Source organism: Camelus dromedarius, chromosome 25, assembly GCF_036321535.1.
Source record: "Camelus dromedarius isolate mCamDro1 chromosome 25, mCamDro1.pat, whole genome shotgun sequence".
In the NCBI taxonomy this organism is placed as follows: Eukaryota; Metazoa; Chordata; class Mammalia; order Artiodactyla; family Camelidae; genus Camelus; species Camelus dromedarius.
In genome coordinates, this window is record NC_087460.1 from 6,453,131 (window position 1) to 6,470,242 (window position 17,112).

The 17,112-nt window shown below is 37.2% G+C and overlaps 1 protein-coding gene across 4 annotated transcripts; it reads right to left on the reverse strand.

Moving 5' to 3' along the window:
* Window positions 1–1,838: 1,838 nt before the first annotated feature.
* On the reverse strand, window positions 1,839–11,902 carry CLEC7A (C-type lectin domain containing 7A). Of its 4 annotated transcripts, XM_010986187.3 has the most exons (6): window positions 11,686–11,902; window positions 9,880–9,996; window positions 7,924–8,055; window positions 6,658–6,809; window positions 5,798–5,916; window positions 1,839–3,073 (listed from the first exon to the last, which is right to left on the reverse strand). In XM_010986187.3, exons 1-6 carry the CDS (start codon window positions 11,789–11,791, stop codon window positions 2,941–2,943), a joined length of 759 nt encoding a protein of 252 aa, XP_010984489.1. In that variant the 5' UTR covers window positions 11,792–11,902; the 3' UTR covers window positions 1,839–2,940. The 4 variants fall into 4 exon arrangements, with proteins under 4 accessions (XP_010984489.1, XP_010984490.1, XP_064335106.1 ...); XM_010986188.3 differs by lacking the exon at window positions 7,924–8,055; XM_064479036.1 differs by lacking the exons at window positions 7,924–8,055; window positions 9,880–9,996.
* Between the last annotated feature and the right edge of the window lie 5,210 nt (window positions 11,903–17,112).

Here is a 17,112-nt window from a genome sequence, read left to right on the forward strand (position 1 = left end):
CATGCATTTAGGAGGTGCTGATAATTATGATCCTAAAGAAATAGCAACTAGGAATTATTTCTCACACTTTGGTCATTCAAGTAGAGCCCTGATAATTTTTGCCAAACAATCTACATGAACATTTTTACTACTTGTCCTTAAATACTTATTTTTTTCAAAATATTTTTTGAGCACCTACTTTATTCCAGGTGCTAGTCTCGGGTTCCGAGATACACCAGCATAAAACAAAGCACTCTGGACTGTTAGAGCCTGCACTGTAGGGAGGAAGGCAGATGATATACAAAAAAGATAACAAGTAGGTAAACAGTGGAATATATTAGAATATGATAAGAAATATGGAAATATATGGAGGTGAGGGAAATTAAGAATTTACAGGAAGTTGGGCTGGTAATTTTAAATAAGGTAGTCACAGTCAGCCTCATTAAGATGTGATATTTGAAAAAAAAAATGTGATATTTGTATAGCAATTTGAAAGAGGTAAAAGAGAAGGTCCTGCAGATACTGGGGGTAAGAATTGTTCACGCAAAGGGAACAAAAAGGTCAAAGGCCCTGAGATGGAAGGATGTTAGCTGTGGTTGAGAAATAATACAGAAACCAGCGTCTTGAACAGGGTAAGTGAAGACGAGAAAAGTAGCTTAGCTCAAAGGAGTAAAGCGGGCCACAGCAATTGCCTTGCATACAATTGTAAAGGTCTTTTGTTTTGTTTTCTGTTTTGATTTTTTTTTTTTTAACCCTGGTATGTGGGAAGTCGAGGAGAGTTTCAGTAGAGGGCTGGCATGATTTGGTTTAAATTTAATGGAATCACTCTGCTATGTTTGAAAATGAACGAAAGAAAGATGAGTGCAGATGCTGGGAGACCTCTTTGAAAATTACTGCAGTAACTCAGGCAGGAGAAGACAGGGGCCCTGGAATGGGTAAGTGTTTCTTCCAGTATGATCACTACTCATCTTGAATTCAGAAGTAAGTCCAGCTAGCAACTGTCTTCCCTTTCCATCTCTTGGAAAAGTGTGTGTATTTTGTATTGATTCCCACGCACATTTCCACGTAGGCTGTGGCGTAAATGTGTATTAACGAGTGGGCTACGGTATGCCTTGGCCAACCTAGAGCACTCTTACTGTCTGCCATCACTTTTGTTAAAGTCAGGCTTTTATCTCTAAGTTAGAGGTTATTGTTGCTAGCCTGGCTGTTCTAGAGAAGGACCGCTGGACATTCGGCATACAGAATTATTTCCCTTGATTATCATGATTTCTTCAACTCACCACTCCAGCAGGAGGACACAGGAGGAACCCACCAAACCAAAAACAAAATGAAAATACATGGCATCTCTTCAAAACCTCACTTTGTGCCTTAATTGAGCTTTCACCCCGAATTATCTTTGCCTTTCCACATTTCTTTTCAGAGAGCGACAGCACAAGTTAGTGCGTTTAAAGAAAATAGTTAACCTCATCAAAACCTTCTATTTTCCTCTGTCAGATTTTTAAATATTTAAGATCCAAAATTTATGCTTCATCACAAAACTACCTACTGTGCTACCTCCTCCCCAGTGCCAAATTCGTCACCATTTTGGGGGGAGAGGGCAAATAGTGATAGGGTTAATCACACACGGAACGTAACTTAAAGGGCAGAGGTTCTTTAACATTTTTTGATTAAAGTGAAATTTACATAACAGTAATCATTTTAAAGTGAAAAATCCAGTGAATCTGACACGATTTCTGTTCACATATTAATAAACACGGGAAGGGTGTAAATGGCTCCCCAGTGATTTGGAAACGTCCCCCTGGAAATATAAATAGCACCAGTGGAAAAGTTTAAAAGAAAACAAGAAAGAGACAAAATAGTGATGTTTCAAAAGTACCTTTTTATAGTAGTTACTAAGGAATTGCTGACAACTGCAAAACAGTAATCATAAAAAGCAATAAAACATAATTTGCATTACAAAATGGTAATACTCCGTCAATAAGACAGGTTACTTTTTATATTTATTATCAGATCTTTTTTTGATTGACAGTATTTAAAAAGGGGAAAGCTTTTTTGTAAGTGCAAATTCCTATAATTTCACGTTACACAAGATTCTACTAGTTAGAGATACGGCAGGCATATTCTCTCAGCTATTTAATTGAGGGAAAAAAGACAAAATTGCTGATTTTTTTTATGATGTTTTGAGCATAATCATGACCACATTGATGAATAAAATAATAAAATGGCTCTGATTTAGCGAAGTTTCTTTTTTCTTTTCTTCATTTAGCTATTCAAAAAAGATTTCCAGCAGGCGGTCTGAGGACACGGAGGGGAGGTGACCATGCCGCTCCAGCCCACACTCAGTACCACCCATCTTGAGAGCTGCCTGGTGGAAATGGACAGACCCCTGGAGAGCTCCCTTTACCCCCGATAATTCTTTCTAGCCCCCCCCCACCCTGCCAAACTTGCCTGTGCTTCTACATTTTAAAAAATCATTAAACTGTGGTAATAAAAACAAAATTCCTCGTGTGTCTGATACACTGCTGAAAGTGCAGGAGCAAATCATGGAAACAAACCAGAGGGACTCCAGCGGCCCTTTTTAAGGACAAAAACAAACAAAACAAAACAAAACAAAACAAAACAAAAAACCTCTGCTTTAGTCAGAAATTAAGATCTTGAAACACCTTTGTGGCGAATCCCTGGTAAATACAGAGTCAGCGGCAGAATGAAAATTCAAGTTCAGCTGCCTTGACTCCATTTCTAGGGCTCTAATAACTAGACAATAATTCGGGTTGCCCGGTGGAGTTGGCAAGTATAGAAATCCCAGCCTCCCCGTCCTGTTTCTCAGCTAAGATGACTGCGCTCTCTTGCTATTTTCAGCATTTGTTTTGACCTCAATCATCTCTCTTTTCTGTTTTGTTTTCTGCCTTTCTTACTATCCTACATACTTCTCTTTGCGTTTCCCTGGTGACACCCCCACCATTATATTGACAGCTTCTTCTCGCAAATACTGTATGAAAGCACACTGCAACGTTGGTCATAAGTGTCTGACACGTGAATCCACACACAGTTGTGAGATGAGTCTTCTTGGGTAACTGTGCTTCTGATTTGAAACCTGTTAAAATAAAATATAGGGAGGTAATGGGAACAAACGTAAGAAATTCTACTGTCTACTGTCTACACAGAGCTGAAATAAATTGGTAAGGATACTGGCAAAAAGAGTTTCTGAAGTGTATATATTATTGGAAAAGGAAACTTAGATTTAGATTCTATTTGTTTCCAAATGGTAACAAAATCGTCTTCATTATTAAGTCATAAAAATGACTCAAAAATGTTTAAAGAAATACAACTAGTTGCATACAACTAAATAAAACTTCTGACAAAAAAGAAAAACCATTTAATATTGTAGAGGCAGTTTTTTTTTTTTACTTATCTTTCAACCTTTTACCTAGAAGTATATTTATCAAATAAAGCAACAGTTTACTGAAATTATTATTGAGTGTATTTAGTGAGTGGAAGAGATCCTGCTGAAAGTAATCAAGAAGTGAGTGAAGAATCACAGATATCAAGGCCATTTAGAGGCAGTTCAAACAACTCTATATATTGAGTGCATCCTGAAGGTTGAGCTGCTGTACTGCAGTATAATGTAGACCACTGCGAGAATGGCCATGGGTAGATAGAGGCAGGGCTGTGTCCTATTTGCTCTTTAATTTCCTAAAGAAGCCATGTTATTTAGCAAAACGCAACGGGCATCAGTGAGCCTCAGTGTACAAGCTGTGGTCTGGGGCTCTTCATCTTGCACATCTATCTTTCCTCGGCCCTGGAGTTGAAGGACTGAGAGAATGCTTCTGCAGAAATGACTGGGTTAAGGCCCAGTCTCAGGGAAAATTCTGACCCAGATATTTTCTTGACATCTAAGAGATTTGGAGGGTAGGTACAAGCCAGATTAAATCACTGCCACCAATGAGTACTTACACATCAAACTTCTACTTAGGACTTCAGAGAGTCCACTAGTCATGTTTTAAAATAGCAAAAGAAAACTCAGGACAAACAAATGCTATAGAAAAGTAAGAGATATATTTTGTTAAGATTGTTAATAAATTCAGTGTGCTTGGGCTATTTGAAGTGAAATAGTTAAGTGGTATTAAAATCCAAGTGCGATCATACTCAGGAGTTAGTACTAGTCACACCCAGGGGTGCCTGCCAGAAGCAAATGAAAAGCCACTCTGTACACTTCAAATTAATTCTACAGATATTTAAGATACAACATTAAGCACACTAGCAAAAATAATCAGGCCTATAAGAAAACAAATCAAGATGAATAAAAATACAAGAAAAAGATGATGGAAGCAGGTACACATGAGTATAGAACACTGGCCTTATCCAACATAAACGTTAAAATAACTATACAGTGTATTCCAGGAGTCAAAAGACAACATCGAGACTGTTGAAAGAAAGCTAGGAAATATAAACAGTGACTGAGTAGATCTGAGAAATTATAAAACTGAAAAATTCACTAAACAATGTTCATGACAGCACTTTGCAGAACAACCACAAAGTAGCAACAACTCAAATGTTCATCGACAGATGACTGGATAAACACAATGTATGAATACATGTTAGTACTAATATATAGATGGACCAATTATGCTAAGTGAAAGAAGCCAGACACAAAAAGCCACATATCACGTGACTCCATTTACCTGAAATGTCCAGAAAAGGCAAATCTATACACATAGAAAGTAGGTAAGTGGTTGCCAGGGACAGGGTGAAGAGGAGATAATGGGGAAGGATTGCTAATGGGTACAAGACTTCTCTTTGGGGTGATGAAAATGTTCTGGAATGAGATAGTGATGATGGATATACAACTCTATGAATACACTAACACCACCGAATTGTGCACTTTTAAAGGATGAATTTTATGGCATGTAAATTACATCTCAATAAAGCTGTTATTAAAAAAAAAAGAACAAATCCAAAAAAAAATTAAAATTTTAATTGAGGCTTTTAACAGCAGATGAGCTACAGATGAGAAAAAAATGAACTGGAAGATATGTGAGACGTAAATATATAGATTAAAGGAGAAAGGATGAAAACATGGGGAAAAGCAAAGGAAACACATAAGATACTGTGAATACATATAACTTCAAGTTCAGAAGGAAGGAAGCACTATTTGACACAAATATGGCTTACAACGCTTCAAAGTTGAAAAAAAGACATCAGATTTAAACATGTATTACTTTCAAATAGCTGACCTTTCCAAAACAACAATAAAAAAATAGAAAACATTATAATATCTTTGAATGCCTGAGAGAAAAAAACTACACGTTTCTAATTTTATACTAAAATTTTTTTTAGAAAAGTTAAAGACAGTTCTAGACAAACACAGAGAATTCAACTTTAAAATTTCAACTCTGAAGGAAATACTAAAGTGTATTCTTCAGGTTTAAAAAAAAAGTTCAAAATCGAAGGTAGGAGAGGTAGAAAGGAATAAGAAGCAATGAAAATCATAAGTATGTGGGAAAACCTAATAAACTGCATAAATCTATACATCTATTGTTTTCTAGGGTTATATTTTCATTGATTCCAAGATGCTATCAATCGTTGGAGGGAGTACTTGTGTAGGTAGCCCTACGTGGCTACTCAGCTCTTTTTGACTCAAAAGGCCCTGCTACCCTCCTGTTTTGTTTTGTTTCTTTCCTGGCTCACTCTTTCTCTCCTCACCACTATGTATCTTTTTCTCTCTCTTTCTTATTGTGGCCAACAGATCAGATTCTTAACTGACAAGCTCTCATCTCCCTGGGAAAGGGTATGACGCTTTGGTTCTCCAGACACTTACACGTCAGGCAAGAACATTGAACCATCCTCCCAGAGCCACGGTCCTTCAGTCTGACGGCGAGCAAGCCCTATCCAAAATGAATGATCAGGCTGGGAAGACACTTGCCATGATATAAATTCCTGTAAGGAAACGTAAATACAAACACATGTCAAGGAGCAAAAGAGACAGAGATAAAGAGAGAGCCTAGAGATGGAGAGACAAAGACAGAAGATACAGAGAGACACTCTCAAAGGTTTTGAGAGGCAACAGATTGAGTCACCTTGGTGGGGGATGCAGGCAGACTGCGGCAACAACATTTTATGTTGAAGGGGATCTCTCTCTGAAATTCTATAGTATTTGTGGCTAATACCCAATGCTTAACTTTTCACAGCTGTTGAATTGCTTCTATTTTCTTACAAATTATATGAGCATTTCAATAGCAAGCTTACTTTTTACACCTCTTTGCCTTTCCCAATATCTCCCAAGGAGTAAATGATTTATAAATGTGTATCGTCACAGCTGCGATTTTTCTTGATAATGATGATGACAAGGGGGACAATTTTCTATTTCACTCCACCAGTTTGACAACTGAAATCCAAACCCACAAAGATGACTAGTGACCTGATTGTTTTAGTCATGCAGACTTGGAGTGTGTTTGAAAGGATTTGTTTTTAAAGTAAAATGTGCTTATTTTTTAATTAACTCATGAAAAATAGAAGCATATATTGTGAACTTTACTCACGTATAGCATGCTATTATTAAAATTATGGAGAATATGTAAAATGACGTTCTTCTAAGGAAAATCATCATTAGCAGGAATCTACCTGTGTATTTCTGCTCAGTATAGACCACAGATAATTATGACTGACATCTACACTTACCAACTCTTTTGCACTGTCTATCTTCAGGAGATGAGAGCCCAGCTGAGAGCACTGTCTTTTACTTCCGTTCCAGGAATCTAATGATGTCCTAAATAGGTAGCAGCTAGTCTCATGTGTGATCCAGTGAGGGGGACACGAGCTAGGAAGAATTCCTGGAAATAAAAGGTAAATACAATGAGGTTCATACTATACCAATCCCCTCCTTTAGTGCAAGTACCATTCACCCTGAGGACACTCCATAAACGATCAATGAAGTGCCATTAATATATTTTATTTTCAACTCAAACTGTAGGCATATGGCACTACAGAAGAAGCCACGTTAAGATCCTCCTACTCATTTTAAATTTAAAAACGCATTGAGTAACGATAAGGAATGTTTTAGACAGTCAACCTGCCTTTCCTTCTTGACTTGTCTTCCATTTTCTTCAAATTCAGCCCAGAATTCCCTTTCTCCAGGAAAACACTTAAAATAAATCAACCCAAAATCAATCATTGAGCTATAGAGTAAGTTCATGTTAACTTATTTTACAGGTGTGAGGTCCATTTCAGAATGCAATTTTCCCAGTGAGAAGAAAAGTCTAAGAGCTATTATTCACACTGTAGAGTCTCTTGGTTTTGATTTATTAGCTACTTGATACAAATAGGAGGAGGTATGTGTCCAGAGATGGAAAATTGAAGTCAAAATACTGTCATAGTCAATCATGATGCAATTAGAAATTGAAGTTTAGTATATAAAAAAATTGTAATTAGATCAATAAAATTGTATGATTAAAGAAAAACAAATTTAACCAGTTTTTAGAAACATATCTATCAGGTAAATCTCTTCTGTACATGTTTAACATAGCCTCTTGATTCTTAGCAACAATTTCCCTTCTTTCCTTTTTCTGTTCTGATATCGTATTCCCTATTTTAATTATATCACTTTGAAATGTCAGTTTCCTAAAGTAGGAGAACACAGCTTGTTCCTTCATGTCAAGTTGTACAATCTCTGATAAGCCTAAAGACATAGTCTGTGATCAATTAGATACTGATTTGAGGGGAAAATTCAATTTACAACTGTTCAACCAAGTTTATAAGGCATTTATGTCACTTTGCTGTATCTATGAAGGGGGTGTATTTTACTGAGATAACACTGCCGTGTTCTTTCCCTGAATGCGCGATCACTGCATGTAAAAGCCCTTTCTTCACCCCCTGCTCTAAGCCTTAGCGCCAACAATGAACCCTTCTGAGTCAAGGTTGCTATCCATCCTTTAACTCTGCCCTTGCCTGTGAGAGCCTTGGTCGGAGCCATACTCTCTTCTAAAGATGACTGTGTGGGTTGACTGCGGTTCTCCTTATTTCTTGATGGAAAGTTGTCATTCTTCAATGGGTTGTTCCCTGAACTGGATCTCCACATAGCTTCATATAAGAACAATAATAATAATAATGACAGAGAAAAAGGTCATGTTATTATGTTTGAAAATTAAAACCCCCAAAACCATATTTTTGTTGGACTATTAAGGGATACATTCTTCTTGTGTGTGATTTTTATTTTTTTAATTGAAGTTTAGTCTATCTACAACGTTGTGTTAGTTTCTGCTATACAGTGTAGTGATTCATCTATACATATATATATTCCCTTTCATATCTCTTTCATTATAGGACATTACAAGGTATTGAATATAGTTCCCTGTGCTATGTAGTACACTTGTTGTTTATCTATTTTATGTGTAGTAATTAGTATCTGCAAATTCTGAACTCCCAATTTATCCCTCCCCACCCCCTTTACCCTCTGGTAACCATAAGTTTGTTTTCTATGTCTGTGAGTCTGTTTCTGTTCTATAAAAAAGATCATTTGTGTCCTTTTTTTTTTTTAAGATTCTCCATTAAGTGATACCACATGGTATTTTTCTTTCTCTTTGTGGCTCACTTCACTTAATATGGCAATCTCCAGGTCCATCATGTTGCTGCAAATGGCATTATTTTATTATTTTCATGGTTGAGTAGTATTCCATTGTGTGTGTATGTGTGTATATATATGTGTGTGTGTGTATATATATACACACACTACAACTTCTTTATCCATTCTTCTGTCAATGGACATTTAGGTTGTTTCCGTGTCTTGGCTATTATAACTAGTGCTGCTATGAACATTGGGGTGCATGTATCTTTTCAAATTAGAGTTTCTTCCAGATAGATGCCCAGGAGGGATTGCTGGATCATATGGTAAGTCTATTTTTAGTGTTTTAAGGAATCTCCATACTGTTTTCTGTAATGGCTACACCAAACTACATTCTCACCAACAGTGTAGGGGGGGTCAAAGGGATACACTCTTGAGTAATGATAAATGCATAATATGTTGCTGATGGAGAGGTAAAGATAGACAGATATGGATAGAATAGATGATAGATTAAATAGATGGAAAAAAGAAATAACTTCCATAAAGAAGGTATAATGCATAAGAGAAAAATGAAGCAGATAGAGAAGAAGGGGTTAGAGAGAAAGCAAGAGGCAAATAAAATACTGTCAATTGGAGCCATGATAGATTTGAAATAGTAATAAATTTTCTATTTTCTGTCTTTTGAGAATGAGAATCCTTGAGGACCTGCTTGGTGCCTACAACACAGAATGTACTCAATAAACAGTTGGCTAATTACGGAATCTTTCATAAAGACTCTGTGAAGACACAGTAATACTTTATTGACAATAGAATGCATGAGATATAAAATCTAAGGAAATGTGTTCATCCATTACCAAATACCTACTTCGTACTTGGAATGAGCCTTCGGTATTTCCTGGTATTACCAAAAGGATCCATATTAAAGATCAGATATAAAACAATTTCCTTGAATCTTGAGACATAAAATGAGCTTAGAGTCTCTTTAGAGAATTTATTTCATTAGGAAGATAAACACCAGTTGTACTTCCTTCTTCACCTCCACTGGTTTCCTTTCATTAATTTATCCTAGGAATTCCACAGCTTTGAAACCAGCTATTCAAGGGGGTAGCAGAGAAATGCAGTTAGGAGTGTGAGTTTTTTAGACAGACTACCTAAATTCTTAATCACAACCCTACCTTAACCAGTTTATGACCCTAGAAATAAAATGAGAACTAACACCACCAATTCAGTAGAGTCAATATACAGTTTAAATTAAATTATGTTACACTCTTAAAAGAGTGCCTGGGACATCATAAATGTTTATTGAATCTCCATTGTTGTGCATCTCCCCAACCAATACTCACCCACGGTACCTAGGACCACAGCTGTCACCAGCGTTACCAAGCACAAAATCCCCACAGCCACAGCAATGGGACACCAACGAGGGGATGGAGCACAAGGTCGTAAGGAACAAAAGGAAGCTGAAAGTGAAGACAGAAGGTGAGCCTCTGGGTCATGGAGCACTTCAGTCCTGCAGTTCATCAAAATCTGACCCCCAGAAAACCGACTCATCTTGGATTAGTCTGAATTTTGCTCCACCTTTAACGCATTTCTTCAGGTTCTGAAACTGTCATCTGAGCCCCATGCCGTGGGATCTGCCCACTCCTAATTTCAGTTCCACATTGATGTCTGTAGGTCTTGACGCTGCCAGGATTCCTGAAATCCTACTCAGGCTTCGAAGAGACAGCTTAATGTAGCAGAAATAGCACTGGTTGCCAAGAGTAATCTTCCCCTTTTACTTATTTGTTGCATGTCCTTGGGCAAATTACTTCCTCTGCTTTTTTTCAATGCTCTTTGTGAAAAATCAGGGTAATAATACATCAAAGGATTACTGTGGGAATTAAATAAGTTGACACGTGTAAAAGCACCTACCGTGCATGATAGGCAACTCTGTTTGTCCACAAATATGTATAAACACACATGTGCCTCCCTGCCCATTGCATCATCCAGTTTTCCACTCTTCCCTGACAGGTTGCCCAAGAAAAGAATTGCTTAAGTGACAAGAGATAAATAATTGTGCAATGTGGATGACCAGAAAGCAGAAGAGAGCAAATTCTGCCTCAAAACCTGTAAATAATCTCTCTTTTGATAACAAGCAGCTCACTTGATGTTAATATCACTACACCAAGACTGAGACTAAGCAGTGAGAGCATTTCAGAGAACTGACAAATAGGAAGAATCACAGAGGAGATTTAATTGCTCATTTAATGAAGACAGAGATCTCTTAACGCCCTTCTCTAAATTTCAGTTCTTTTACATTCTAAGTCACATGTCCTGATGATGGGATTTTTTAACTAACACATATGTTTTTTTCTTCACTGATATACAAAGAACTCCCTTTTGCCTTAAAAAATTCCAAATAAAAAAAAAAAGATCAGATTTGGGATTCTAAATCTTATGACTTCTGACTTCCCTTTGGCCTTTTCTGCAAAATCACAAGTGGTTTTTTCCGTCTTTTCTTTCTTCTCTCCAGCATCCTGATGAGGGTCATATACACTTCTTTCTTTAAGTGTCCTTGACCTCCATTCTACAACTTACTCGTTTCTAACAAATAAGCCACAAGTTACTCCCTTTGAATTCTATCATCATTGCATTTCATCACACTTATTACCAACTCCTCACGTTTGAAGAGTTTATTTCTACAGAACAGAGAAATTGTATTTTCTATCATCATAATTAAATACAGTTGACCCTTGAATGACCCAAGGGTTAAGGGGCCGACCCCCTCTAGTCAAAAATCTCCCTATAACTTGTAGTCGGCCCTTTATATCTGCGATTCCTCCCGTCTGTAGATCAGGATCCGCAGATTCAACCAACCGCAGATTGTGGAGCACTGTCGTATTTACTACTGAAAAACGTCTGTGTATGAGTAGACCTGTGCAGTTCAAACCCGCATTGTTCAGGGGTCAACTGTACTAAAGATTGGTCACTGAATGGTTGCCATAAAAAAAAGGCTTAGCGCACAGTCAAACTATCTTCAGGGGCTTCTGAAAACCTTTAAAAATATATTAGTAAAGCCCCAACAAATCACTAGTCTCTCAAAATTCTTTTTCCACTTCCAGTTTTAGTCGTTGAGAATGAGAATGTTGAAGTCAGGAAGAAAAGTATACCTTTCTTTGAGTCCACAGATCTCCTGGTGATGTGGCGAGAGCTGAAGTCTAATTGAGTGTATCCATCCTCATCCAAATTTTCCAGTGACGAACGGTATTCCATCATTCTACTGAGTTCCAGAATTGGCACAGCATTTGAGAGCTCTTTCTTCTCTTCTCCTAAGACAACTGCCTGTGGACAAAAGAGGATCTATGAGTCAAATCATGTGGCAGAGGCGTTCACTAAGCGTTAAGAAGTTGAGCTTAAGTAGTCCAACCAGATACCCAAAAGCAGGAAATGAAAACTATGCTGTGGTAATTTCCCATTGGTACCTTTAGATCCTGTTTCTGAGACTGAGGAGTCTTAAGAGAATTATAAGATAGCACAAGAGATGGCTAGATACCTGTGAAGAAGCTCATTGACTAACAGGTGGAAACCCACAGGTAGGTGTATGAAGGATGCCTGAGGTACATTGTTGTAACAACAGAGGAAAAATATCTCTGAGATTTGTTAGAGGTCAAGAACACAAAGAAGTAAACTTTTTGTTCAACAACTGCTATGAACTAAGTATTGTCCACTGCACGTGTTTTCTCACACAATCTCAGTTTTCCAACACGTCTTTGAGGTGGCTATTATTGGCCCGATTTTCAAATGACAAAAATGACACAGAGAAATTTGACCCCCTTGCTCAGTTTTAAGAAGCTAATAAAAATTTTGAAGCAAGGAATCAAACCAAAGTCTACCTTTTCATATGTTGAACTGTTGTCAGCAGTAGCGTTTGTTCCCAGAATGAAATCTCAAAAATAATATCCTTCCCCAAAAAGTATCTATTTGCGTAAGTTTACTAGAATGAGCGTCACACCAGGAAAAGGAAACACAGGAGATCCTGAGGCACAGGTCCAATGTGACTTTTTGGAAATTTGATATAAATAAATGAATAAAGGGAACAAATTATATGAATATGTAGAAATAAATGAATTAAATAGGCGGCAAGATTATTCACAAACTAATCATTCCCTTAAGAACCTTTGTAGAGAAAGAAATTGTAAGTCTTCGGAAGACAGCAGCATTTCAAATAACTTCTCTATTTACGTTCACAAATTTCACCAAAAAAATCCTCAAATTCCACCTCAGATGTGAATGCTAACTTGGGTCTCCTGCTTCCCTCCTTCCCTCCATCCATCCATTAAGCAATTAAATCTCAACTGAACATTAACTATATTCTCAGGATCAAGACCAAATAAATTACTTAAATTGTTTAAGTGTGCCCTCGGCTGGGCAGACCCCAAAAATGGCTCAGCTTCATTCACAACATTCTTTCCAGTGTTAGTCATGCTTACTACAAATGACATGGAATCTTCTCATGGAGTCCTTGAAATTTTTTTAATTAAGCCAAAGGCTCTCTTTATAATGGATAAATCCTTCAGAGTGAAACTGTGTTCTTCACCATTTTTTCCCCAGTCCATCTTCCCTTTTCTGTTCTGTTCATGGTCTAGTGGTTTCAGCTGGTTACACCACTCACATTTCACATATGACCTTGCTGTCCATCTAACTTGAGCCCTTTCCCTTCCATTGGACTGGGGGGAAGTGTACACAGCGTATATAAACATCACTCTCACATGGCATTTGTGTTTGAAACTTTCCAGTCTCTCCAAGGAAGAAATGATATTTATATGTCATTTTCTTACTGGTGGGTACTTATAACTCTTTCCCTCACTAATCCTTGAGTACCTTGAGCAGTGGTGCACCTAGCATATTTTCAACAGCTCATTTATTCCTTTTTTTTGCCTCCTTCTCTAAATGACAGATTTTTAGTAATAATCATGAAATGGAATGAATGATAATAATAATAATCAGAAAACAAATGGAAGCAGTGAATTTTTAATTGAATTTTATATATAAAATCATGCCAGTAAAAATTAAAATGTACATATAAACATGTACACTAAAATAAATATTGTACAAACTACTTTTAATTATATGGATAAAAATCTTTTTGATTATATTAATACTGTTTTTGGAAAAGGGAGAAGAAATTTATACCTATATGAAAGTGTGTCACAGTAATAAATAACAATATTACAATTTCTGTTTTGGACCCATACCTTCTCCAAATTGGTCAATAATTTCATCAAGATTAATCTTTTTCACATGTTCATGTTGACTAGACCGTGTACCCTGACACATCAATTGATTTAAAACCACTTTTTGTTTGATTTTGAAAAGTTTCTTCCATTGAAACAACTAACATAAAAATAAGGAAAAGATTTATACATAGAATATGTGTGGCAAAGATTTAGAAAATTCCTATTTCACAATTATTCTAGAAATTGCAATAGTGTTCGTGTCTTTGTTTCTTCAGGATCAATTTTAGAAGATTTCAAATGTCTCTACAAATTGAAACTTGTGTAAGTACAGATAATAATTACAAATAGTTGCATAGAATGGTAATTGAAATAACTCAACTTCTGTTTCTTTGACTTTATAACGTTTATTTAAAATCTACGGGCAATTCCAAACCATTCCAACTTGTTCCCAAAACCAGATGTCAGTGTAACTGGGAGCTCTGTGAATCAACTTCCATGCAGAATACAATATTTACTAAAGGAAAATTGACACAGACCTGTTAATATGAAATATATAGTTATTATCCAGGAGTCCAGAATAGCAAATTTACTTACATGGTAAAATTTGTTTGTAATCCTAAAATCACCTTGAGTGGCCAGACCACACAGTGGACCATATTTAGATTCAACATATAAATGATATCACATAAGATTCTTCTTTTTGATCACACAAACGCATCAAGTTGTTTCCGTCTCAGGGACTTTGCACCTATACCCTGGCTGATGTGATTTGCCTGGAGAACTTTGCTTGGTGGGATTTTTCGTGATAATCTGTTCTCATCTTAAGTATCACTCTCTCTGGAAGGTTCCACATCAAGATGATGGCTATTCGAGGATTCCAGTCTATGCCACCCTCTGAGTAGAAACAAGAAGCTGTCCTGCTCCTGGGACCCCTAGACCAGACTTCCAGAGATTTCCCTGACAGGCAGGGTCAGTGCCCCTACTCAGCCCTGAAGCAGCTACAGAAGATCGATCATCACCCCTCTGCTCCCCATAAGATTATGGAAGTAAAATCTGAGGGGGTGGAAAGAGACAGGAGGGAAGAGGGCAGGGCACAACCATTGAAGGAATGACACAGCCGTTGAGGATAAGATGAACTGGTTAGAACCAAGATGGCAGAAGAGTTGACTTCCAGTAGACCTCAAGCCTCATTATACGCTCATTGTGTACATTAGCATGCTAAATGACACACCCACAGTTGCCATGAAAGTTCCCAGGCTGATCATAAAAGGCCAAAAAGTGGATGGGGCCCAATTCCTGGAAATCCCCACCCCTTCCTCAACATAGTTGGAATAATCCTCCTACTTGTTAGCGTATGAAATTACCAAGCCCATAAAAACTAACCCCACACCTCGTGGTCGCTCTCTCTGTTGCCCTCTGAGATGGCCTGCACCCTGTCTATGGTGTGTGCATCTGCTTTAAACGAAACATTCCCACACCTCATGTCTTCTCTCCCTCTCGACTTTTGAGACGTCTGCATTCTGCCTGTGTAATGTGTATCTTCTAAGCTACTCTCCCTTCTGAGTGAGATTGGACCACATTTTGTCTATGGAGTACCTATCTCCCTAAATAAACTTGCCTTCACTTAAAAAAAAAAAAAAAAAAAAAAGATTTAGCAAAATCAGGCAGGAGTGAATGAGGTGATGGTGCCACCTGCTGCTTTGTGCTGCAAACTTCAAGGCAAGTTAGAGGAAGTTCATCTATTTTAAGCACTTGATGAGCAAAACTGAAAATTTCTGCAGGCTGGACCTGACTCATAATAAAAACGTGACTTTTGCTCTGCTATCTATATTTCCTCATTCCTAAAAAATTGTAGTTTCGAGGGGTTACTTTGTCGTGCTCAGGCTCGGATTCCTTCAATAATTACTGCTGATGTTTACTGTACTTTTAATTTTTAGTATCTGCCAGTGTATGATCCGTTCTTGGAGGGCAGGAAACTTGTCTTGTTCATTACAAACTCCCAGCATCTAGAGTACCACTTCACGTGTTAAGAGAATAAATAAAATTGTATATATGTAGCTATCTTTAATTTAATTGTTTTCTTCCAACACAGTAGACTGTAAGTACCCTGAAAATAGAATCTCCATATATTCATTACTGTCTACTCTGTTAGCACTAAGGAAGGAGGCATTTGAGAGAGCATTGTTAGATGAATGAATGAATGTACCCAAAAAAGAGTGAGAAAAATCTCAACTCCACATCTCCTTGTCACAGTAAATTAGAACAACTTGGGGAAAATATCCTGATAGTATTTTGATATTTAAGTTACTGATGTATATGAACAAGTATTTTCAAGTTATATGTCATGCACCCTACATCATTTCCCATACATAACACAAATGCTTAATAGGATGGGCATAATATTTATAAAAAGCTGTTTATTTAATTTTTTTTAATATTTGGGATTTATTGCAATTAAGTAAAAGACTTAGTACTATATAAGCGTATACCAGAAAAGAACTTAGCAAACACAGATGATTTGATGTTTATGAATGTATTTAGGTAGATTCCTGCTGGCAGGCATGTAGGATGCTTTACTAAACTTGAATTATTTATATTACTACTGGATTGCTTATTCTGTAAGAGTGGAATTATAAATTATCTGTCAGCTGTGCTTTTATTTTACTTTATTTTTTTTAGTATTTTTGTTTTGTTTTCTCAGGGGGAGATAATTGGGTTTGTTCATTTATTTTGTAACGGAAGTGCTGGAGATTGAACCCAGGGCCTTGTGCCTGCTAAGCACGTGCTCTCCCACTGAGCGCCCCACCTAGCTGTGCTCTTAATGGAGTAAAAGAACCAAAACAGAGCTGAGGCCTGTGACTGCTCACTGCAGTAGAACATGGACCATTAAGTTTAAATGGCTTCTACCAAAGGCCAATTTAATCATTTTCAAAGCCACTGAGATTTTCTTATGGTCCAGGTACAAGTCAAATGGCTAACAGCCCTACTAAGAATGCTGAGGTTCCCAACTGTACAAATGTGCAGAACCACATACTTCTCTCTCATTTTAAGATTTACCCCCAGGAAATGGGTGGCCCATCAATTGTCTGGTCCACGGCATCTTTTACAGGATAGTACCTCGCACGTCACCAGGCTGAAGGTGACTGATTGTGGAGAGGGAGAGGTGGAGAGGATTTTGGAAGTAAATGTAGCTGCAGAGAAGATACATTTGGAGCCAATAAGACATAAAGATGAGATTTTTAAAAATTTGTTCATTTTACTTGTTAAGATTTAAAAACTCAAACAATAGATTCAGAAAGCATATACATTCTACTCCTATTTCCAAACCAGCACAGTCTAAGTCTGCAAAATACTCTAAGG

Bases quoted from the DNA above. Each gene is read 5' to 3' on its own strand.
- CLEC7A (XM_010986187.3), bottom strand. From the start codon at position 11,791: ATGATGGAATACCGTTCGTCACTGGAAAATTTGGATGAGGATGGATAC. The intron at 6,810-7,923 runs GCAAGGGCAGAG...TTTTATTTCCAG, and splicing joins TCCGACCAAGGCTCTCACAG to GAATTCTTCCTAGCTCGTGT. The intron at 5,917-6,657 runs GTAAGTGTAGAT...GTTTCCTTACAG, and splicing joins TAGACAGTGCAAAAGAGTTG to GAATTTATATCATGGCAAGT.